Source organism: Dermacentor silvarum, chromosome 8, assembly GCF_013339745.2.
Source record: "Dermacentor silvarum isolate Dsil-2018 chromosome 8, BIME_Dsil_1.4, whole genome shotgun sequence".
In the NCBI taxonomy this organism is placed as follows: Eukaryota; Metazoa; Arthropoda; class Arachnida; order Ixodida; family Ixodidae; genus Dermacentor; species Dermacentor silvarum.
Window position 1 is genome coordinate 90,229,463 of NC_051161.1, and position 23,632 is coordinate 90,253,094.

The 23,632-nt window shown below is 44.1% G+C and overlaps 1 protein-coding gene across 1 annotated transcript in view; it reads left to right on the top strand.

Annotated features, from left to right (window-relative positions):
* The window catches only part of LOC119461563 (DNA mismatch repair protein Msh2-like), a 75,586-nt gene that overhangs the window by 4,284 nt on the left and 47,670 nt on the right, over positions 1 to 23,632 (top strand). The window contains exons 3-11 of the mRNA XM_037722907.1: positions 2,818 to 2,853; positions 4,880 to 4,967; positions 6,320 to 6,465; positions 8,558 to 8,668; positions 11,665 to 11,751; positions 12,040 to 12,160; positions 16,027 to 16,113; positions 18,659 to 18,717; positions 22,784 to 22,904. Coding sequence (XP_037578835.1) covers positions 2,818 to 2,853; positions 4,880 to 4,967; positions 6,320 to 6,465; positions 8,558 to 8,668; positions 11,665 to 11,751; positions 12,040 to 12,160; positions 16,027 to 16,113; positions 18,659 to 18,717; positions 22,784 to 22,904 — 856 coding nt within the window. The remainder of the gene's footprint in view (positions 1 to 2,817; positions 2,854 to 4,879; positions 4,968 to 6,319; positions 6,466 to 8,557; positions 8,669 to 11,664; positions 11,752 to 12,039; positions 12,161 to 16,026; positions 16,114 to 18,658; positions 18,718 to 22,783; positions 22,905 to 23,632) is intronic.

Here is a 23,632-nt window from a genome sequence, read left to right on the forward strand (position 1 = left end):
CATTTTTCACGGTGTCAGTCAGATGCGGTCGAGGTTGCCTCTCCCTTGGACAACAAGCTGCCATCTGCCGAGTCTGAGCTTGGCTCGTATTCGGTGTTGGAAAAGCCACCGGCTCCGATCAACAGTTGAAATTCCCGCGTGAGTGGCCGTCTCTAAGGGATCGCATGGCCATGCTCAAGGATGGAGCGCTTTCCCTTATTCGAACTTGACAAGACAGACTAACTGCAGCAACAGATAAAACAGAGAGAACAGATTAAAGAGGGAAGACAGGACGCAGAGCCACACTGGAGAAAGCATACCTACTAAAGGAGCACCCTCGTCACTGAGGAGTCAGCCCTAGCAAAGACAGGGGGAAACGGGAAAAGAAGAAAAACTTTCTCTGAACAAACGACAGATTGCAAAAACGTGCAAGAGGCCTTGCACTACGGTGCAAACATTTGAACGAAGAATTGCTGCCGTAGTGATGTACAAAGTCCTAGAGCTACCCCTCCCACCTACGGACGAGTGGTGCAACCAGGTCCATGAAGGGGCGCGTTCCACAGCCGCCAACATAAAACCCAGACTTAGCAAATGTATCGAGAGGAGAAAATACGGTTCTAGAAATGCACAACAGATGGCAGAAGCACCTTGGAGCTAGCCAGCTCAGTGTTACTGTGCACATCCGAGTGGAGAGAGTGGAAAATGTATGGGTACGTCAGTGACGTGGCGAGATGGGCACTCGAAAATGTACAGGTATGTCAGTAACACTGAAAGAGTAATAGAACCGCAAGTTGCCAAAATTAATTCAGAGCCCTCCATTGCAGCATCTTTCATAACCCACTGTGCAGCTGCGAGGTTAAACACCACAATTTAATTAAACTTCTACTCTTTTGTGTTGCTCCTACTGGGCTTGAAGCTGTGTTGCTGTGGCAGTGTGCAGCAATGTCCACTGCTGAGCTCCACTCACTGAGCTGAGCTTTTGTATCTGCATGGCCTCCGTGAGTGCTGAAGGAAGTGGCAGAGAACGATACCATGGTGCTGGTGATAGGGCCTCTGAGATGGGTGTTTCATGCTGTTCGATCTCGGAGGCCGCAGTATTGGCACAACGGTATCGTTCTCACTTCTATGTAGTCGGCCAAACAAGGACTGCAAAGAAATTTTGTGGAAAGAGAACACATACGTGCACTGCATGTGTTCACCACTGCAATGTAATGAAAAACAAAGGTCAGCCACCATCACCTACTGTAGTAGTACTGCTACCAAAGTTTTTTTGCCAAACGTGCGCAACCCACTTGAAGAATTCAAGCTACAATTCTAATTCTCTAGAACGGAAACTTGGAAGCCAGTGAATAAACTCTAAAGGAAGCTTATGATCATGTAAAACTAATGATTTAAAGGAAAATTGTTAGCTATGGAAGTTCACAAGTACACATCAAGAACCAAAGAAAAAAAAAAGAAAATGTCTTGTGCAAATAGCTGTGTAGGTCAATGTAAGGTGCACTAAGGCAGAAAAAGGGCTATTTTTAAAGATCTATGCTGGCATTATTGCACCCAGTGAAGTTATTGGAGTTGGTCTTGATTATAATTCATAGATTATGCAGGACTTGACTTTAAAAACTATACTCCATCTCACAAGTTGTTTGCAGCACTGTGGATGCTACAGGACTCCTTAGCCTATAGGAAAGAACTGAATGCTCCTTGGGATGTGTCCATCCATGCTGTGTCTTCTGCTCAGCGTCTGCTTGCCATCTTGTCAATACATGCTCGACCGTTGGTGGATTGACGCAAAAAATGTTTCGGGGTTATCACCATAAGCAGCGCTTACATGAATGCAACAGCTGGGCTTTGCTTCATCTATAGGTTTTCTGGGCAGTTCGTTGCCATCTCCTTAGGCAGTAGTAAAGGCAAACGCCCTTATAAATGTTAACCTGCACCGCATCGTGTGCTCGGCGTCTGTGGGGCATTTGCTCGCCACCATCATCACATACCATGCTACAGGAGAATAGTAAATTATTAATGCAGAGAACAATTGGGCCTTTATAGCATTCCACATCGTCAGTGCATCACCAGTGATAATTCTGTGGCGCCATCTGTTAAATCTAAGATTAAACCACTCTTACGACTTGGCGTGGCACCTCTGTGGTCCTAGCAGCGTCAAAACGAACAGTTGATCTCTGTAATTACAGCAAAACTTACCTAACTCTTTGCCCTCAGCATGAGATGAGACTAAGCTGATGATGGATTTTACCACTTATTTCTTGCTGTCAGGTTGTAGAGCCAACAACGAGCGCGACTTTTGCATCAAAATGGGCGGTCTGGACTATAGGGGCGCTACGTAATTATGTTAGGGTGACTATTGGGGTTACCGTCGGTAACCTCCATAATAATTCACGGTATATGATATGCATGTGCAAAGGTGCTAACCTGTCCTGTATTGCTGTAGCATATCATGTACCAGGCAAAACTAAAATTCTAATCCTGCCAATAATTGGGCAGTTATGCCCGGAACTATAATCCACGGCACAAGGGCCTATGTATGCCTGTGAGATGGAGCAAAGTAGTATGCTGAAAAACGAGCACCAGTCTTCTGGAAAGAGAGAGCTTTGTAAGAAAGTACATTAATCTTGATTTATGTTGTACCAAGGCATCCGAGTTAAGTGCATTAAGTTTAGCAAAAGCAGTGTTCACATGCACTTAATAACGAAATGACTGCTCCAAAATCTGTGTGTGCTTGATGGTAAAGGCGCTAGTTATGATAAGTAAAGAATTGTCTTTCGATTAAATTCATGGCGCTTTGTGTCACCTTCTTTTTTCTATTTATGCTCCTCTCCTTTTCAGAAACCGGCAACTACATTCCGCTTCTTTGACAGAAATGTGAGTCTTTTACCCATGGACCGGATTTCGATCCACACTTCAAGTGCAAAAAATGTTAATGAGTTATTTATTTTATGATGTCTCAGATATATGTGCCACTTTTTAGAAAGGTTGCTTGATGACCAGATTTACAGTTACGGTACTAGCCCGGTACAGAGCGGAAAGACATTGTTTTGTTCACATGCGCTGTTATTTGAATTGACGGGTGATTACCCCTCAAAAGTTGGCACATCACGATTTCGTTGGAAAGATTTAGCATGATGGGACGATTGAATCATTGCCACACTGGATGCATGCAAAGTGGTGATGCAAAACTATCGGTAAATTGACTATTGATAGTATTGATAGTTTTTTAAAAACTATTGATATGTAGTGTAAAAAGACAATCGATAGTATTAGTATTAACGAACTATCGATGGTATTATCAATAGTGCTATCCATAGTTGAATCGATAGTATTACCATCGATAGTGCAATCGGTGTTAGTATCGATAGTTGAGCCAAGATGGCGACCGTAAGAAGGACTCTGTCTGTGATGAGCCTGGGCGCAATTACAAGTTTCCTTGATTGCACGATTGGATCGCGTTATTTCATTGAAGGTGAGCGTTTAGTTTTAGCTGAACACTCTTATTAGTGTAAAACAAGGAACCGATGACAAACTGGAGATCGTCGGCATGTGTCTGTAAACTTCCACCGTGCAAGCGAAGTCGCACATGGTTGTCGCCTGTATCCAGGGCGTTTTTAGTGATGTCAAGACTAAAAATCGCCAGCGCTGTGTTCCTGCCCGTCGAGAAAGTCAGAAAAGTGCGAGCATGTTTCTCTGCATTGTTACAGGTAAGCAGGGCTTTGCGAAATCATTTCATGACGCTGAAGGCTAAAATGGTTCGCGATGATTTCGCTTTCGACCATCGTCTACTTGGATTTCAATTCAGCAGGCTGAACCCGAGTACCATTTACGTGTGGCCATCACTTCAGTCGAGCAAGCAACGTCCTTGTATGTACTATCGACCAATAAAGTTTATGGATCAAGGCATCTGACAAAAAGCTGAATATCTCTGCAGCCTCAAAAGGCAGCCTGGTATTCCCATTTCCAGCCTCTACTGGTATATGCGAACAACATTGTGATGTATGGTTTTACTGGCTACTTTTAAAGGCTGCTCGGATATTTAGCGTTTTCTGAGATCCCGTAGTCTGTAAACTTTTTTGGTCGATAGTACGTATGTACATTCATGAGCACACTAGCGCTGGAGTGGTCTACTGCAGAACAAATCATACTGCGCAACTGCTGTGTCAAGGGCAACGTGCTCATTCCTTGCTTTTATGTTTATGCAGCTTCGATTCACTTCAATCACTGACCTTGGAACACAGCAAGCATACGTGCTGAAGCAATAATTCCATGCGAATTCAGCACAGATGCAGGCGCTCCAAATGGCGTGTCTCAGGTCGCTGTTGCCAGCACAACAAGGACATTTGCGCACTAACACTTTATCCAGCAACTGTACGTAGGGTACATCTGCAGAGCTCGGTGGCGGGAGTCGACTGCGATAACGAAGAGTCCTGTCATGGTTACCACTGCCATCACTGTATACCATGAACTCGGGGAACCAAGTTTATGCTGCAATGAGTTCACACGGTTGATTTTATATTATCCATAGTGCTATTAGAAGTACAATTGATAGTACTATCGAAATTACTGTCGATAGTGCTATCGATAATTTTTTTACCATCGATAGTTCGATAGTGACTCTACTATCGATAGTTCTGCATCACTACTGCAAAGGCCCTGGAGCATGTAGGGGTGATCCAGCAAGATCGCATATTGCTGTCGTTTGTTATGTATCGTGCGTCGCTAAAGCATCTTTAATAAAAGATTATACACAAGTGATTCATGCCATAGTCATAACTTCTTTCTTTTTTCTATGGCATTAGAAGATCACTCTTTTGTCCTATTAGTTGTCGCATTATAGTTGCAAAAATGCAGTTTTTCTTGGTTTATTAGAATATGCTTTTGAATCTTTGCATTACAGGATTACTACACAGTCCATGGAGCAGATGCTGAGTACGTCTGTCGAGAGATGTATCGCAGCATGTCCGCACTCAAGTACCTTGGCTCAGGTAGGTTGCTGGAGAACCTGGGAAGCATTTGGCTGAGTTACGCAGCCTCTTGATTCATATTATGAAATGAGATGTAACACGATAGCACCAGTTGTTCCCGCAACAATTTTTTGAAGCAAAAGCTTCATTACGCTACCTCGGGCAGCCGTCGGCGACTCAACAGTTTTCACCTTGAGAGCTAGAGGTCAAACCACACGAGAGCATTAAGGTGCGTTTATACGTAGTCCATCGACACGCAGGTGAGCATCATCAGATGCCAGGCGCGTCGGAGTGCATTGGCCGCGTGTCCAGTTACGTTGGCGGTGCCAGTACGTCGAACCATCGGTTGAACTATAGCCGCTGTTGTTCTCGCCAACTTGACATAACGTGTGCGCATGTTCACGCTACGTCCAACTATATTTAGGCCCTTACGGAGCTCTGAAAGGAGACATTGCCACCGTTGGCCCGAGTAGAGTTGGGCCCGGCTGCAAGTTGCAACCAAGTCTCACTACTTTACTGATCACTGTAGTGTCTTCATAGGCATAAAAAAAATTATGAATAAACACTGTATTCATTGCAAACATGTCTGTATATCATTGCGAAACCACACCTCGGCCACAGCTCGACAGTGGGCCTAGCCAGGGCAGTGAAGCTTTCGCTATCAACCAGGGTTAACCAAAGCTAAACCACAGCAATTTTTTTCTCTCTCTTAAATGTCTTAGGGTCAACTCTAGGGAACTTGTTCACAGCCATTCATTGTTGACCCGAGTCTGACCCGTAGCAAGAATTGAAGACTCCTGTGATGGTTGATGTTCTGGGTTTGCAGCATCAGTACTGCTGCTGACCACCAGTGGTTGGCTTTGATGTGAATATGCAGTAAACATTGTGGCCTGGCATGCACTACCGTGACAGTGCCCTTTGCATTGCAGTGCTCGTAGATTCTGCACATGCTAGTACAAACAGTGCTGCAAAGCTGGCTTTGCTGTTTAACTGAACAGAGCTGAGGCACAAAGAGCACTTGAGCATACTATAAGGACCATTGCATGGTGCACTTCGTCTGGTGCAAGCACCATGCTTTAGTGGTGCTTATAGGCTGCAACACTATGTAGCTCCGTGTCGGCTACACTGCGGCATGTTCAGGGGCACTGGAAGTTAAGTAGCATAGAGCCTTAAGTTAATTACGGGAGTCATGTGGCCAGAAGGGTTATGTGGTTTGTGCACAAAGCGACCCCTTCTTATAAGGGTGGCACATGTCCCAGTTTCTGTAGCTACTACGTACTGTGTAGTTTCACTCCCTTGCGTATGCTTCACAAGAATTGTGCTGAACCATTTCCAGTGGTGCTGTATTCATAACTACTCGCTTGATTGTGCAGGGGACGCACGTGTGGCATCCGTATGTGTGAGCCAGCGCAGCTACGAAAACCTTCTGTCCGAACTGCTGCTCGTCAAGCACTACCGGGTTGAGGTGTACCGAAACACAGCTGCACGTGGTTCGGCTTCCTGGTCCCTTGCCATACAGGTGAACGGTTTTTCTGCTGCAAACCTGTCTTGCCATAAAGATTTATATAGAGTTTTGTGATCTTGATTTCGAACTGGCTAACTTCCTTTTTGCTTTACGTACCTAGTCTTTCACTCCAGACACGTCAGACCAGCTCTAGGGATAAGAACTGCATGTTAATAGCATGGCAGTATTGTCTGCGCTACATGGATATGACTCATCGCCTTCTATTTGCAAAAAAAGCATACAGTATATCGACCAACTAACGGGATGATTGTTTTATTTTAACCCTTTCTGTGCCACGGACAAGTCTGTCTCGTCTGGAAGCTTTGTCCAATATACAGTAGAATCTCGTTTATACGTTTAAAAAAAAAAAAAAAAACAGGGGAAACATACTAATCGGGAGAGCATACGGCCTGTGAAACGAAGGAAACAACACCAAGTTCTTTACATAAAACAGAAGTGCCTTGTTTTTTTTTTGTTTTTTTTTCACTCATTCTGAGTTGTGCCAGTTCAAGAAAACATCATGGAAGGAAACGTCAACAAGTACAGTGGAACCTCGTTGATACGATTCTGCTTAATACGTTTTTCGGGATGATAAGTTTTCTTTTTTTCTTTTCCTGAAAATACAATTTGGTTGGATAATACGTTGGATGATACGCTTTATTTTCCGGGTTCCCGTGAAGATTGTATCAACGAGGTTCTTTTGTAGGTTGTTGCCACAGCAGCTTCCTAGCAGTACTTGTCTGCCCTTGTCGCATGAAAATGCCGCTTACGCTCAGTTTCCTTTTTTTGGTACCACCAAATCTCCTTGCAGGACATCAAACGTAGCATTCACAGCTATTGCCGCCAACCCTATTACGATAAGCATCTTCATCTAGGTACAGTCAAACCTCGATATAACGAAGTTGTACTTGCATCGAAAAACTTCGTTAAAATGAGAATTACGTTATATAGAGGTTTCGTTAATTCAATAGAACTAAGATGGGGAAATAAAAATAGTTCGTGACATCGCGAATCTCGTTAGATCGAGGTTCGTTATATCGAGGTTCGTTATATCGAGGTTAGACTGTATCTGTTTCACAGTGCGTCTGGTGTAGTGTCGTTGGAAGCGTACCACACACTTTTAATGGACGACAACCGAAACGCTGTTCTTCCCTGCTGCCAACGGTGCGACGTGAGCGTCATGTTTCGCTCTGGCAGCATCGTATTTCAGCATCGTGCATCGATTTTGGTTTGGTTTCTCTTTGCTGTCTCAATACATTATAATGGGAACAATATCGCACGTCTCTGATTACCCGGGCCCTGACAGCTCACATGCGTCTGCGTCTCCTGCTACAATTCTTGCTATGCGGGCACGTCAGAACTTCCCACCAAAATGCCCTGCCCGAAGCAGCTGCTGACCCAGGCTGAATTCAAGGAGCACAAACGGAGGGCTTGCTGAAGCTGCAAAAACGGCAATGTGCATCAACAACGGCGTCACCAGCTCGGCGTGCATCGGCATTACGTGCTGCAACGATTTGTGCAATTTTTAGAATTACGGAGATGTCAACTACAGTTGAGTCTGCCAAATGTTTTAGTGATTTTGGGTCACACATTTTTCTTAGTACGTTCTTTCTCATGTTTTTTTCCAAAACGTATGAACGAGGTTCTGGTGTATTTCCTTTTTTTGTGTGTGCGTGCGTGTGTGCATGTGAGTGCTTGCGTGTCAATAAAATAGTAACTTCGAATGTTTTCTATTTGCTTTCTTTGAATGCAATTAGAATTCTGAGCCTACTTCAGCCTCTTTGTGTCTGTCTATCGGTCCGCCCGTCTGTCTGTCTGTCTACTAGCCTCTTTATGCGCTCTTCAATTTTAAGAGCTCTTTTAAAATTTACCCGGTGCTGGGCAGAATTAAACCTGTGTTGCATGGGTCCCTCAAGCGTAGCAGCCCAACGCTTTAGCTCTGCTCTGCTATGCTTTAGCTAGCTTGGCTTTTTATTGATATAATTTTTTGAACTATGGATTCTCCAGGCAGCAGGCAGCCTGAAAAATAGTTTTAACGAATGCATATAAAAATGAAGTGCATAGGAAGATAAAATAAATTTAATTGAAGTACATAAACCAATTTCAGGCATCTCCTGGCAACTTGGCACCACTGGAAGATGTCCTCTTTGGAGCCAGCAGTGGGGGCCTTTCAGAGTCCAAAGGAGTGTTGGCTGTTTCTCTGCATTCCAACCAACAAGTGAGCAGATTGTTGTCTGGTGTAGTCACATGCTCGTTACATACACTTTTTGTAACATGGCATCAAATTTTATATGTGCATGTGTGCGCGCGCACTTGGGGGGTTTCTGTACATTTGAGTCATTTTGTATTTGAGCATACCGATTTTCATGGTACGCTGAGTCTTTGCTGACTCAAACGCACTTAGATCCTCAATGGTTAAGCTGAGCTAGGTTTGAAGACGAGTGTGATTTGTCGGATTCTGCGAGAGCTGTTGTCGGTTATACAGTTAATGTGACAAGTCTCTCTGGAAAGGATGCCACAATGAAGAATATGGTGTAGACAAATGCAATTGAAGAAAGTTTCGTGCAGTTGTAAGTGTAGAATCTCAGTTGAAAGAACAGTTTGTAAGGTTGATATGAACTGGTGATAGTCAAGAGTTCCAAAATAAACTTTGAGGTACAAGATGGCCAAAGTGCAGAGGACCCACTTTCTGTGCAAGACAGCCCCGGACAAGGGTGCGATTGGTTACGGCTCAAATATGCTGACTCATGCTTGCGCTTCTGGCTCTTCACTGTAGGTGACAGTGATGTCGAATGCCAGGCAACATACTCTGTTTCAAGACATTGATCCTCGCGTCTTTTGCACTTATGGAAGTCTCTGTCATTTATGTAGCTTTAGCAACTAACTTGAGTGAATTCACAGGGTTTAGGGACAAGGGAATGAAGCAGCTGCTCAGTTGGAGAAAGAACACTTTCATTCCCACAAGGCTATCTGCTGAATGTTTATTCATCAGAAGGTACAACTTGTTTTTTATTGAGAAAACGAGGCTCTAGGATGAATACTACTAGAACATAGGTAGCTGATCTTTAAGTTACAGGTCTTTTGAGTAAATACTTGACATAAATGGCTCTACCTTTAGTGTCTTTCTTCAATTTAGGTTTATATTACGTAAAATTTTGCATCGTATCCCCCACCAGCCTTCTTATTTTCCCGTAGTCCATGCAGAGAGGCTTTGTGATCTTTGGCTGACACCTTTTGACAGTAATGAAAAAAAAGTGATGTTACCGTCTTTTACCGTAAAAACCGGAATATAGGTCGAACTTTTTTTCAAAAAACCATTGCGAAAAGTTGACCCTCGTTTTATATACCGGACATTGGCGGGAAAACTAGGGAAGTGTTGCAACAATGGGCAGATGAAGTAAACAGCCGCCTTCGCCATCGCATTCAGGCTGTTTTTTCACATTTTGTTTCAAAATGAGCGGAAGCCGACGGCAATTCACCGTCGCCTTCAAGAAAAAGGCGATTGAGTATGCGGAAGCCCACGGCAACCCGCCAGGCTGCCGTGGGCTTCGTATCGTGCGACCATCAACCCGCGTCTTTGTCAGCACCTTATCATCACGGCACGGAGCAGCATTTAAATAAATACTGTCACCATTGTGCAACCGGCTTAGTCGCATTTGTTTAAAGGTAAGGGTGTCTTTCGGTACTTTTGCCATTAAAAAAGATTTTTTTAATTTTTAGAATAGGTTAGTTGGGGGGTCGACCTATATTCCGGTTCGACCTAAAGTCCGGTTTTTACGGTAACTACACTGAGCTTCTATGTGAAAACAGTAACTGTCACTGTAGCAGAGTTAGTCGCTATGGGGCTCGAGAGCTGGTATGGTGGCGCTGCGGCGCTAGAACAACCAGCGCCGCGAGTAGTGGCCGTGCGCGTAAACACGTCGCAACTTATTGCCGGCGCTCTCCCCGCTTCTGCCGCGTGCAATGTCGGCCTACGGGAGCAATGGCCGTGCAATATCAGCAGCGCGTTTTATTTTGAGGATTTCACAGAATTTAAAACGTAAAACAGTATTTCAAACGAAGTAGTTTGCTCTGCGGCAATGATCTTTAACGCCAGCAATTATGTTTACGACGTCAGAGAAGAAATTATGAGTGGAGTGGACCCCTCCGATGTTATTGGTAGATGTGTCGCACAAATGAAAAGCGTTTACTATGACGTGCAGCTTCAGGTAAGCAAAACGATCGTTATTTCATTCGCTCTCTCTCATTATTTTGTTTTTGTTACCCAGTTGTCTTCACTCTCAAGGCACATTGGGGGAGCGAGCTGCACATGTAAGGCTGGATGCCTAGGATGATGTAAACACGCCGCGGCCCTGGCTGTGTTTGGTTTCGTTTTTCACAGGCTGCTAAAGGCCCGCTTCGGAGCTAAAAAATACAAAGTTCATCACCGCGATGAGCAAATTTCTAATGATAGCAAAAAACAATGAAAAAAATTGAACAGCGTCCTTGTTTACCTCGCCCGTCGTACGGCCCAGATCCATGCGCTCCCGTCGCTCCTTCTCGTAAAACTTCGCAGGAAATCGTTAAATTGTATCTTTCGGAGTTTACCGGCGGTGTCTCTAGCTGTTATTGTAGCCGTACATGCAACAGTACACAGTTCCACTCTTTTTTGACCGCGATTCTGCATCATTCTTTCGAGGTGCCATGCTTTCGCCCGCACACACTTGCACTCAGCAACGACTGATTAGTAGCGCTTCGCATCGCAGGTGGCGCCACTTGTTCAGCTCGAAGCTGTAGCTCTCGAGCCATATTCTGGTCTAGGCAATTGTATATCAAAACGACGATGTCCACACGAGCTAAGGAACGGTTTATCTTAAGGGCATCGTGGGACTAAGACTGAGACATTATCTCTCTGCGTCTTCATTGTCTTCTCTACTAACCCACTTCCTCTTCATTCACCTTTGTGCCTTGTTCGCTTTGCACCGTAACAATATCTCACTAGTTGTCAATGCTCTAGACTGCTGGGCATGCCTATTTTATGTTATCTGAAAATTAGCATTATAATAAAGAAAGCCTCAAAAATAAATAAAAATGACTAACTTATTCTTACTACATTATCATGTTTATTTTTGCTCTATTGCCAGTGTTTTTCAGTGCAGTTTACTTGGTCTGAATGCATATTGTAATTTGGCAGCACATTGACATTTGCCTGCTCTCCCTGATCACCTCAAACAGACGCTGGGTATCGCCTACGGAGACGCGGTCCTGCAGCAGCTGACGGTGGCAGAATTTATGGACGATGAGCATTTCTCGAACCTCTGCGTGAGTGTGCAATTGCTTGCTTGGAGAGCGGGGTTCTTGCACAGCCCAGTGACAAGCAAAAGGCCACAAAGATGTACGACCAACTTGGATATCTCACAGACACCGCTTCTGGCACATCACTGTTGGTTGTATGTCTCCGCAGCCTTTACTTTTTGCTGGGCTGCGCAAAAACTGCATGCTCCGCTGTTTGCATTTGAATGACTCTGGACAGTACTTCACAGTCTAGTGGCACTATTTCGCCATGCGTGGAAAGGGGCATCCTGAGGCTGTTGGTGGGCACATGTGCAGGCTGTGCTGGCCCAGCTGAGCCCCCAGGAGTGCCTGCTGTCGGCCACGGATGCAAAGCGCTGCCCCGAGCTGAAGGCCCTCTTGGAGCGTTCTGGTGCCCTGGTCACCGAGGCAAAGACAAGTGAGGCATTAAAGAGTTTAAGTATAGCGTATGCAGAGCTGTTGTGTTCTGCTTACAATATTGAGCCCAAAGTGTGCATGCGCAGAGCACAATAGAAAACTTTGCGGGTTACCTATGCATGCTACCTTTAGGATTTGGCATTGCAGGCTGTGCGGGGCTTGTTCAGCTAGCGGTGCCTTGGGCCTCTGCTTTGATCTAAGTTTGCTCTTGCTACTCATTTTCTGCCACATTCATAAGAAATAAATAATAAAATTGGTTTTTGCTTAGTAGTCCTGTTTCAGCTTGAGGATAAAGCATTAGCAATAATAGGTTAATGTTTTTTGGATGGGTTGCCTTTTTTCATGCTGTTAGGCCTAACAAAATACATTGCCATTGCTGCAAAAGGGCTCCGATATCTGTCTACGAGACGACACTGCAACATTCAGCGTTGGTCTTGCATTGGTGATGCTGAATGCTCTACTAAAGGTCTCTTCGAGGGTATGCCCGTAGCGGGGTGTGGGCATTTTGTGTGTGTTTATGTAAATAGCAGAAGCGCTTTTACTAATGCTCTTTACTATTCTGTCTGGGGTTTAGCATTTACGGTTCCTCATTTATTGCAAGGGAAGCATCAATGAGACTGTTTTTTTCCGTCCAGTGGTGCAGCTCCCACTTTATTTTATAACTACAGCATTTGCATGAATATAGGGCAAAGGTGAGGAGGATGAATAAGGTAGTCCAAGAAGTACAGTCAACTTCCATGAATTCGACCTTGATGGGACCGATAAAATTGATCAAATTATCCGGTGGGTCGAATTAAACAAAGTGCTACAAAAACCCATAACACACCGCTGATTCATTTAGCAGTATTTGCTAACACACCCCCAAATGAAACGCATGCCCACTTTATATGTGTCCAAAGTATTAAACTGACATAGAAATAAACGAAGTAGAAATCTAATGCACACTTGATTTTTTAACAAGAAAAAGTGCTGCACATTGGTGGCCAGTTTTCTAAAGGGAGCTTTGCCACATGATTTTTTTAAAGGGGCCCTGAACTACTTTTTATCGAAGTCGAGAATGTATTTTAAGTTGAAATAGGCTGTTTCAGAAATATTTTGCCTCAAAAAGTTTGAATATTATAGAAAATTATATTTTTAATATTTGAATACACTTTGAAAAATAGACATTAGAAAATGTTCGAATATTCCATTGGATATGAATATTTGAGCCAAATCGAATATATTGCTGGCTATGTGGTAGCAAACACGGTTCTTAGCATTTGTTTTCATCTAATCGAAGAATGTTGGGGCTATTATTGTGCTGAATTTTGTGATAGTTTCGTGCTGTGGGTGACATTTCGCCTGTAAAGCACACTTAACCACTAAACATCCAAACATTTGCAGGAAAGCCAGCCTTTTAGTAGCAGGGGCCACTAGTTTGAGGACAGCAAGGGTGCACTTTCATTTTTTTGCAGTGCCACTCCCAATTCTGAGCTTATTGCTTGGCAGCATGTGTGATGAGTGACAGGGTCACAAGGTCAAATGCTTTCGAGTTTACAGACGAGGACAGCTAGTGGGAATTAATCAATTTTGCAAGATGAGCCAAATGCATAGTGTTTTAGTATAATGGTTAGCCTAGTTTTGTAACGTTGACAATGTCATTCAATGTTCCAACATATCAAATAAGCCCAACTTGCTAATAAATGCATGTGCATATCATTATTCGATATTCGATTCAGTATTTGAAGCTTAAGTATTCATATTCCATTCGTATTCAAAAACTTTTATATACGCACATCCTTGAAAAAAAAAAATGATGTGCGTTTTTTGGAGGCTAGTTTAGCCTTGACTCATTCCCAGTTCCGGGACCTGCTCCCAGAAGTGCGACAGCAATCTGCACAAGATAATAAAAAAAACAAAAGACCTTACAATGTTCATTGCCAATTTTGTTCGTCGAAAGGAAAATAAACCTTTGACCCCACCCCGTCATTGCGAGGGGTCCCCGACACATCCATAGTTGAGAATCACTGATGTAACTGATCACTTAAAGTGACTTTGAAAGAGAGAAAGAAAGTTTATTGGTATCTGGAGAGCTTAATTTAGTGACAGGCTTCGTATGCTGTCCAAGTGAAATTGTAAAAGATTAAAAAAAAAGAAAAAGTGAGATAAAAACAAAAAGAAAGCATACAACACACTAACAAATATACGTGCTAAAAATTAACTAACATAGAAGTTATTTACAGAGTCCCATCGTGACTTGTATTTTGCAGAAATGCTGTAAGTGCTTTAGTGGGGCCCAGTTTTGATCCAGGACATAGTCATGGTCCAAGAGCGTCCCGCAGTTGAAATCGTGGGAGGCGGCCCTGAAGCACTTCTTTCAGAGGCCTGAAAAACATGCTCTGTTGATGTGTTTTTCAAGAGATACAAACCCGAAAGAATTGTCGATAAGGTTCTTATATGAACAAAGAAATTAGGAGTGCACTATTTAGTTTCCTGGTTCCCCTTCAACTCATCACTTGGCCTCAGCTGAAGTGGTGACGATAACAATGCCCAGCCTATCTTGTCTCAACTTTCTTTCTTTCTTTTTGTTTTTGTGGCACACTTCTTTCTTTTGAGCTGAGCTTCTCACTAAGCCCTCTGGGCAAGGCGAAGGAACAGGCGAGATGCAATAAGAAGCCTCTCCATTTCCAAACAAATTTGTAATTTTTGGTCAAAACCGATCACCCAGTGATTGGTGTCTATAGACTGCTGCCATCTGACATCAGCTGGCAGTCAACTGACAGTTTCAAAAATGGGGAAGAGGAGCCCTTTGTTAAAACAAAAATGGGAGCTGTCAGACCGTACAAAAAACTTACCAAAACATTCGGTATGTTTTTCAGCACTTGGCTTTTAATAATAAAAAAAAGGCTCTCTACCATAATAGATTAACTCTACTAAGCAGAGCTTTCTTATAAGCTTCAAAGTTTGCCTACTTTGTTTAGTTGTTGATTCACTGTAAATCTGTTCCGCCAAACCGTTTGTAAGACAAGCAAACTTTCAAGGCTTCTTCAAGTTCATCTTTAATGGAGTCTGCTGCACATTTGTTTTAGGCATGCCAGCCTGAGCCAGGCTAGTTGGCAGTCCGAGATCTGTCCTGGAATATTCGCTTCTAACAATGTCAGTTTGAGCATGTGCAACGTAGTTGTTGCCGCGCTGGTTTCCATAGAGCCCACGGGGTTCCTGGGCAGCTCTTTCGGTTTCCTTGAGCACTTGAGTCAACTTCCTCATCTTTTCTTTCATTATTGTGGCACTACGAATGATGTGTTTGTCCTGCTCCTCCATGGTGCCATGTCAGCTTTTTTGTGGTTGCTTAGCCAATGCGGCTGGAGATGTTTTGCTGTGTGAATGTACGAAAATTTTAATCATTACGATGTCAAGCCTTTTAGGAAAGAAGAGCTCATTATTATGAGGCAGACTGTCCTGGCTGTGGTAACAAAGATGCAGTAATGCAAATTCAGACAAACCACTGAGGAAGAAAAAAACAACAGGTGCTGCTGTCAACTAGCTTATTTGATGGCCAAAGCACCAAATGTACATGTAAAATCTGACTGGCACACTGGTCAAGGTCACAGCAAGAGCATAAAAATTAACTCTTGAAGAGAAGGTATAATTCAAATGTATCATTAATATAGCCCATTCCTGTTGTCTTGATGTTTCCATTGTTTCTTGTGGCATTGCATCTCAGCTGCTGCCCACTATGTTGATCTTACAAAAACTGATGCCACTTGACTTAATCGAAGCAGTTTTCAGTTGAAATACTTGCACACAGTTCCGCAACACTACTTGTGCACCACCCGGGGAAGCTGCATGTGCAGGTTTATGCCAAACGACCTACCTTCTTTTGCGCAGGTGATTTCAACTCGAAAGAAATTGCACAGGACCTGAGCTGCTTGTTGCAGCCATCCCAGTTGCCACAGGGGCAGGCGAACATGCTGGGTGAGTTTTCCCCATGTGTTCACAGTGCAGGAGGTGGAGTGGGGTTTGTACAAACTCCTCAGGAGTGCCTTCTTTTTGGCACACTTTAAAGGGGCCCTGAACCACTTTTTATCGAAATGGAGAAAGGCATTTGAAGTGAAAATAGCCTATTTCAGAAATACTTTGCCGCAATAAGTACTTCAATGCGTGCAGCAAAAGCGGAGTTATTGACAATCAAACACGGCCTCCGCTGTGCTCCCTTTCCTTCTTCAATGCCTTGCACTGCGAAGGCTATGGTGGAGTGGGGCGGGGCCACATCGCTCTGCCTCCGAAACGTCACCATGGCACGCAGTTCAAATTTCATTTTGGACTTCTGATTTTGGTGCCTACGACGCGAACGCGGTAGTCCTCAGCGAGCCGCAGTGTGCTTAGCCAGTGGACTCGTGGCGGCATCCCGCGGCGGCCGCGGCGTAGCTGACTGCAGCGACCAATAGCAGCCGCGTATGGGAATGTGCTTTATTATGAAATAAAGCACCCAGAAAAGAGTTGAGGATCATGGCGTCTGTTGAAACGAGAGCGTTTGAGAGAAAGGTGACCTTGCGCTCTGCTTGCGAGCTCCATGCACCGCATACGACAGTAAAACTTGGCTGAGATGTTCACAGCAGCATATGCTACCTGTGGATTATGTTTTTTTCACCAAGCCCGAGGGTTGGTTCAGGGCCCCTTTAAGGTGGTAGACCCACACACACACACAAAAAAAAAAAAAAAACATTTTTTTTTATTGGAAGCCAGGAATTAAACAACTTTTTTCCTGAATAAGCATGTCTTATTTAGTTTATTCAACTATTTAAAGTGCCGAAAATGGATCATTTTATTTTGTGGCCGGAAATTTTTGGCATAAAATGTGGTAAAAGTGCTAGTAGCGCCAGCAGAGATAAGTAACTGATGCACTGCTGAATTGAGTAAAGCTTTGGCATTTATGTAGCTAACTAAGTATGGGACCTATGATGGGTAACTAGAATAAATGCAATGTGATAAATATTAAGAAAGTAACGTTTTGAAAAACTAAGCAAAGGACCACATTTATTTGCAAAATGAGCTGTAAATGCAAAAATATTTGCATGAATTTCTTTTGTTCTGGTTTGTTGCACACATCTCTGTGAGAAGAATGAGCGTGCAAAATGTCATATCAAAACATTCATTAAAAAAAAAAAGTTATCAAAGTTTGCGTAACATGAGTTGGAGCAAAATGTTGTTTTCAAAAAAACTTAAATCTTCAAACCATGTGAAAGATGTCAAAGACTACACAGAGGCCTAAAAGGCACGCTTCATAGCTGGAGCACCCATTAGATGCACTATAGCCTCCTTCTGTTCGTGTGGCTGCTCAATGACAACATAAAAAGAAAAAAGTATTTTGAATAACATTTATACAAAAGAAATATATCACTGATTTTTGGTTTCGCAATACCTGGGTATGCGCTGGAAAACTCACTAACTCCCAAACTAACAATGATAGGAAGTTAATCTTTTTGCAACTGTTGCTGAATATTTAGGCATACATAAAATGTAAAAAAAGAACAACAACAAGAAAACAATTTTGTGGAAAAAAATCGACTTTTGAATTGGACTACCACCTTAGAGGGACACTGAAGGGAACCCCACTGAGTCAATCTAGATTTTAAAAGCAAAGCTTTTCTTTGCGAACCTCACCAGGTTTCATGACTGTGGGAGCTGCATGGCTGTTCTGTCGCCGAATAGGTCAACCAATCACAGTGAAGCATGCATGCCGCTGGGTTCCTTGCAGTACCACCAGATGGCGTTCGCATCAGCGGCAGCGGCTTAAAGAACCATAAAGATAGCCTTTGCGCATCCGCGGCTGCATGGTAATGAGGAAGGAAATGCTTCTTGTAGATAGAATGGATTGGAATTGCGCTACGTACGTATGCGCAATGGTCTCTAAAAACGTGACGCAGTCGAGGCGTCCGTCGTACTCGCTCGTAGTCACTCCACTTAACAAAAGGCTCGTTATAGTTTGTGTGTAGCGGCGCTTGTGTGTGTGTGTGTGTGTGTGTGTGAGCGTGTGCGCGCGTGTGCATGCGTGTACTCGTCTTTTTACTCTATGCACTCACACAAAGCTTTGCTGTTTATAGATTTCAACTTGTTGGATCTGCTGGATGTTTTAAAAGATTGCACTTCTAAAAGGCTTACAAACTTTGCTTTAGGTCAAGATATTACCAAGTTGTAGAGGAAATTGTAACTTAGCAGGCTGTACAGTTCTTCCACAGTGCAAATCACCCTCGACAAAAGGCAAAATCAAGAAGGGGGCTGACAGGTGGATTAGGACACTGGGGTATAAAGGTTATTAACAGGGATAAGGGGCCTCAGAAAGGCTGGCCAATGTTTCCATAGGAGGACCTATATTCAGGGTGTTCTTACAGTGACTGTTGTTTCATTTAAAAAAATGATTTTCTGCTTACCAATACTTCGCTTTTGCTCAAGTTTCACAGCATGATTGCATATTATGGCCTGGATCATTCGGTATACTAAAACATGCCTTGCCTTGTAGTTGAATTGGATCAGAAGGTGGCCATGGATGCTCTGGCAGCGGTCATCAAATTTCTCAATGTAAGTGTCTAAATTTCTTAGTTGTATTACATTTGTATATCATTGATTGCTGGCTGATCTCCCAAGAGGGCTGCTTTCTTCTCACCTTTTACCAGCACTACCACTTGGTCACACCAACAGTTAAACAATCAACTTTCACAGTTGGACAAGCTAAGTCCAGGAAACTGAGTTACTTCAAAAAAGCTGTTACAGTGGAATCTCATTGATACGATAATCACAGGAACCGGAAAATAAAGCGCTGCGTATCAACCAAAAATTGTATTATACAACGTATTATCCAACCAAATCGTATTATCGGGAAAACCAAAACATATCCCGAAAAACATATGCAGAATCGTATCGAGATTCCCCTGTAGTTTGTTACTTAGGCATTTTACGTGCAGAACAATAATATGGCCCCACTGCTTTTCTGTTGTGGTTGTGTGCCAGCCACTGTTCCTCTTGACAATTTCAAAGGAGCTGATAGGGCAACTCCAGCTTGGCAGAATCACACACCAGACTAACCACCTCAACAGCAAGAAGCATTTCCAACATGCTGTGTTCTCTGGAACTACCTACGTTTCCTCTGAACACTTACCCTTACCCTATCCTTCGACACCCTACCATCAGGAAGAGGAGCCTGTTTCCAAGATATGAAGGATGACTGCTGTCGCTTTTGATGTAAACAACTACTCCTTTTGTTGAAACCTTGGTACCAGATCGAAGCATCCCCTTCCATTGTTCTTCCATGATTCCAGTACAGGCCACCATCTTCAAACTAGTTCTTCTATCTAGGGTTTGTGTAGAGCACTTCAAATCAGCCCTTTTCATGAGAAGTGGCATCCTCGCAATGTAGGCGGAAACAGTGCCATGCACATGTGGGTTTGTCGCACTGGAACTACATGAACTGTTATTTTTGATCAGGCTTCCATGGAGATCTTATCATCAGTTAAAGGGGCCCTGAAACACGTTTTGAACTTAGTAAGAAAACGTTGCCGATGTGTCGTAGATGCTGCTGTGAAGATGTGAGCCAAATATTACTATGCTGCATGCATCATGGAATTTACGATCTCATGTCAAGAACATCGAAAAATCGCTTGCTATCGCTTCCATGATAGTGAAAGTGTGTGAGGGCAGCTGATGATCGTGGCTCAGTCTCGCCCGCGTGAAGGGGAGGAAAACGGGCAGGAAGCGCGCCTTCTTCCATCACGTGCGAAGCACCCTACGTTGCGAGGCATCGAGGGGGGAGGAGGGCATTCTACTCCGGCTGCTACTGCTTATGTGGCAACTGCACGTGGTCGCGCGACTGTGTCTTGAGAGCGATCTGCGTTGTGGGCAGAGTCTAGGTGCAGCGGTGGCTCGTAGCTTTGTGTGTGCTGTGTATTCTCGGCGCTCAGTTTGCACTGAAGCGATACACAACACGAAAGTCACTTCACTCACTGCTGCTGCCGTGTTTCTTCACGCTAGCGTTTTCCGAGTGTTCAGGGTCATCGAGTGTGATGTGTTCATGTTTGCTGCACGCTGACACCCTGCTTGTTTATTTAGTTAGCAAGCGAATGTTCACAAGTTAATATGGCCGATAAAAGTTCTATCTTTACTTCGTATGGCTCTCAGCTAATTTACTATTGCAATCGATACTTCGCCTTTCGGGTGAAACTGCAACTTTTTTCATTAAGACAATTCGCCACTGTTAGCAAAGGCTAACACTTCATGTTTGTAATCCTCGCCAATGGATTCGAAGCTCGAAAAGCAGGGCGTGTTGCATAATGCCGGTTCCTGAAAGTCAGTATCGCCTCAGTATACTGGTGTTACGCGGTGAGGCTTACGCGAAGTGTTGCGGTGAAGCATACGAAGAGTTGGGAGGGGAAATTGTCACGGGACACGGTATGTATGCCTTAATTATACACGCATGCACCCGCCGTCTCTTATCACTGTGCGAGCACCGATACGCCTAATAAGTGTACTGGTAGGCTTTCAGAGCTATTTTGGACGTGTCTGTGGCGATTTGAGCACTTGGGGGCAGTAAAGGGCACGCATTCATTTTTTCGGATGTTTTCGCGACCCCTAGAGAGTCCGAAAAATCGGACGTTGACTATATATGTCTGCTATCCCAAAAAAACTGAAAAATTATTTCATCATTGCACTGCCGGTCTACACACGCCAGTTGCGTCTGCTGTGCATGGCCTCCGAGATGGCAGTGGCATGCTGCATAGCGTAGTCTACCTACGGTCGCGACGGGGTGCCATGACAAACCCTTCTGCCATTGGGACGTTCAACTTGCCCTCTTGGCTTCTCGGCTGTGTAACGAGTGTAGCTTCCCGCGCACTAGCGGAGCTGAAAAGAGAGGGAAAGACGGGTATCAGTGCGATAACTCCACTCATAGTTGAAAGCTTTGAAAAAATTTTGCGGCATGAGATTTGTGAGATGGCATCCTTTAATAGTGAGGCCATATTATAATTAGTTAAAAAAATGTTTCAAGGCCCTTTTAAGATATATTGTATTTACTTGTGTAAAGTCTGCACTTTTTTTTTTCTGATTTTTTACACGAGGCAGGCTTATAGCTGGTCACCAAAGCCTCGGAACTGTGCTCAGATTTCTGTGCCGAATAACGCAACACATTTACAGCTTCCAACCGAATTTCAGGCACGGACATTGTCGCGAAAATGTCCGAATAATCGGGCAGTTAAAAACAAAATGAATTGGGAAGGTAAAATCGATCTTGCTGAGCGCCAGCACGGTGGAAAACTTGTTTGCAAACTTTTGCTCAGTGCTATGCTCCATTAAAATAAAATTTACATAAAATTTTGTGGTGGCCGAGGCTGCAGCGCATTTTGCAGCCTGATGTGCATTGCAGGTTTTCGTGAAGTGCAGGTGCTGCGCACACGACCTTGACTCCACACAAAATCACTTTGGAGCTTTGTTAGCTTTATTCCCACATTCCCAGTAAGCACACACACGAACTTGGTAGGCATTTCTGGTAACTTGGTAGGCATTCGTGATAGTTGCTGCCTTCACGCACATGGCCTTCAGTCAAGCCCGTGCATGTGATCTCATGCCAGATTGCCAATGTGGTGTACTGGTACAAATATTTTAAGGGCAAACATCGCGCATCAACTTGCGGTGTCCACTGCACCTACCACCTAGGCAAAACCAGTGCCGCTTAGCTGGAATCAGCAACTAAAGTTGCGGTTCGCTGCTGAGTGTGGGATATGGTGATGATGATGATGATGCCATTATCGACAGGACTAGCGCCGTCTAGTAGCAGCCGGCGGAAATTAATCAGCACAGGGGTATGTGCATGACACTTTCTGAAACTTTCTTTTCCAAATTTTCACACTCCAAAGTGGGGATGCAGGCCGGTAGTAAAGGTCGGCAAAGCTGAACTCTACAGAGTAACTGGATGCAGTGCCATGCCGCATCAACCACATGTGTTCGTTTCCCATTGATTCAAGTGTGTACATTGCCTTTCGATGTGTTTGTCCTCAACGTGCGATCACTGCATCGGGCCGACGTCGGGGAGCGTTTTCAGTGGCAAAGTCCGCTACCGCATCAGAATAGTGGATATTCGATTCATCGAACCATTTCAACTTTCAGTATTTGATTCTATTCGGCGATATTCCATATTTGCACACCCCTAACCAAATTGTTACAGGGCCCCTTTAGAAAGTCATGTGCACTTTTTGTGGCCTTCCTGTTCTGCTTACAATCCATTTGGAATGCTGAAAATGAGGTGTGATTGTAATTCTTATAATGTCCAACGATTTTTATGATTTCACATTCTTCTGTCTGTGCCCCAATCTGGTCTCCTCACCTTTTCACATGTGCACCTCCTTCTATGCTTTTCTAGCACCTCTTGGAAAATGTGTTTGGCTATACTGCACTTCAGTCTTTTTGCCTGCTTCACCGACGCATAATCTTCTTATCATTTTCATCAAGGTTACACATCATTAGAAATGTGAAGGTGCCAAGGTTTAAACCTCAAACGCTGGCATTTTAAATGTGAAGGGTTTCCTTAAATGCTTGGCGCATTTGGTGACTTTATGGTGGTTCACAGCAAACATTGTGCTCTGTGCTTGTTTGTATGCAGCTGACGTCATGTGCCGAGCACCTTGGCTGTCTTCGGCTTTGCACATTTGAATTTGGTCAGTTTGTGCGCCTCAACAACGCAGCCATTCGAGCTCTGGCTGTGCTGCCAGCAGATGGAGAAGGTGAGCCTTTTTTGTTGTTGCTGTGGCGATGGTTGTACAGACTCCGGCACACTTGCCTGGAGTGTAGGAGTGGCACGCACTGAAGCGCGTTTGCAGTGTCTACGGTCAGGCAGCTGGTTTGCAGCTAGCCACTGCTGCTTGTGCTTTTCAGTTCCTAATCGGCTTCAACTGCTTCCGTTTATTAACAACTCTATCCTGTGGCAAGCTAGCCTCACCAGTCATCAAGTCTGGCCTGTCACTCACTGCACTGGCTGTCTTAGCCGTACAGAGAGAACAGTGGGGCCATAGCAATGGCCTGGCAGTAAGGCACTATTCCGTCAAATCACATTCAACAAGTGTCTTGCTGGTGAGGCATCATATTGGGTTGCTGGGCTTCCTTTCACTACACATGTGTACAATTATGTGTTCTCGTCCCTTTTCATGCTGTGTCTTTTGGGAAATACACCGTAATAAACCAAAGTGATGCCTCACTGCCCTTTCAGAAATAAATTGTGTTGATTCATGGTCCCTGGTTTCTTGTACAAATGAACTCAGCAGCTGTACTCTAGACAAGTGTACTGAGGATTGTACGGCCATGCCCTGAATGTTTCACTTGTAAACGTTAGATAAACACAGCACCGTAACGCCACATTGCAGAGTGCTTGTAGAAATGGCTGTCTCTACAAGAGTACGCCCGGTAATGTGATCAAGTGCATGCTAGGGGGGGGGGGGGGGTCGTAGATGAGTGT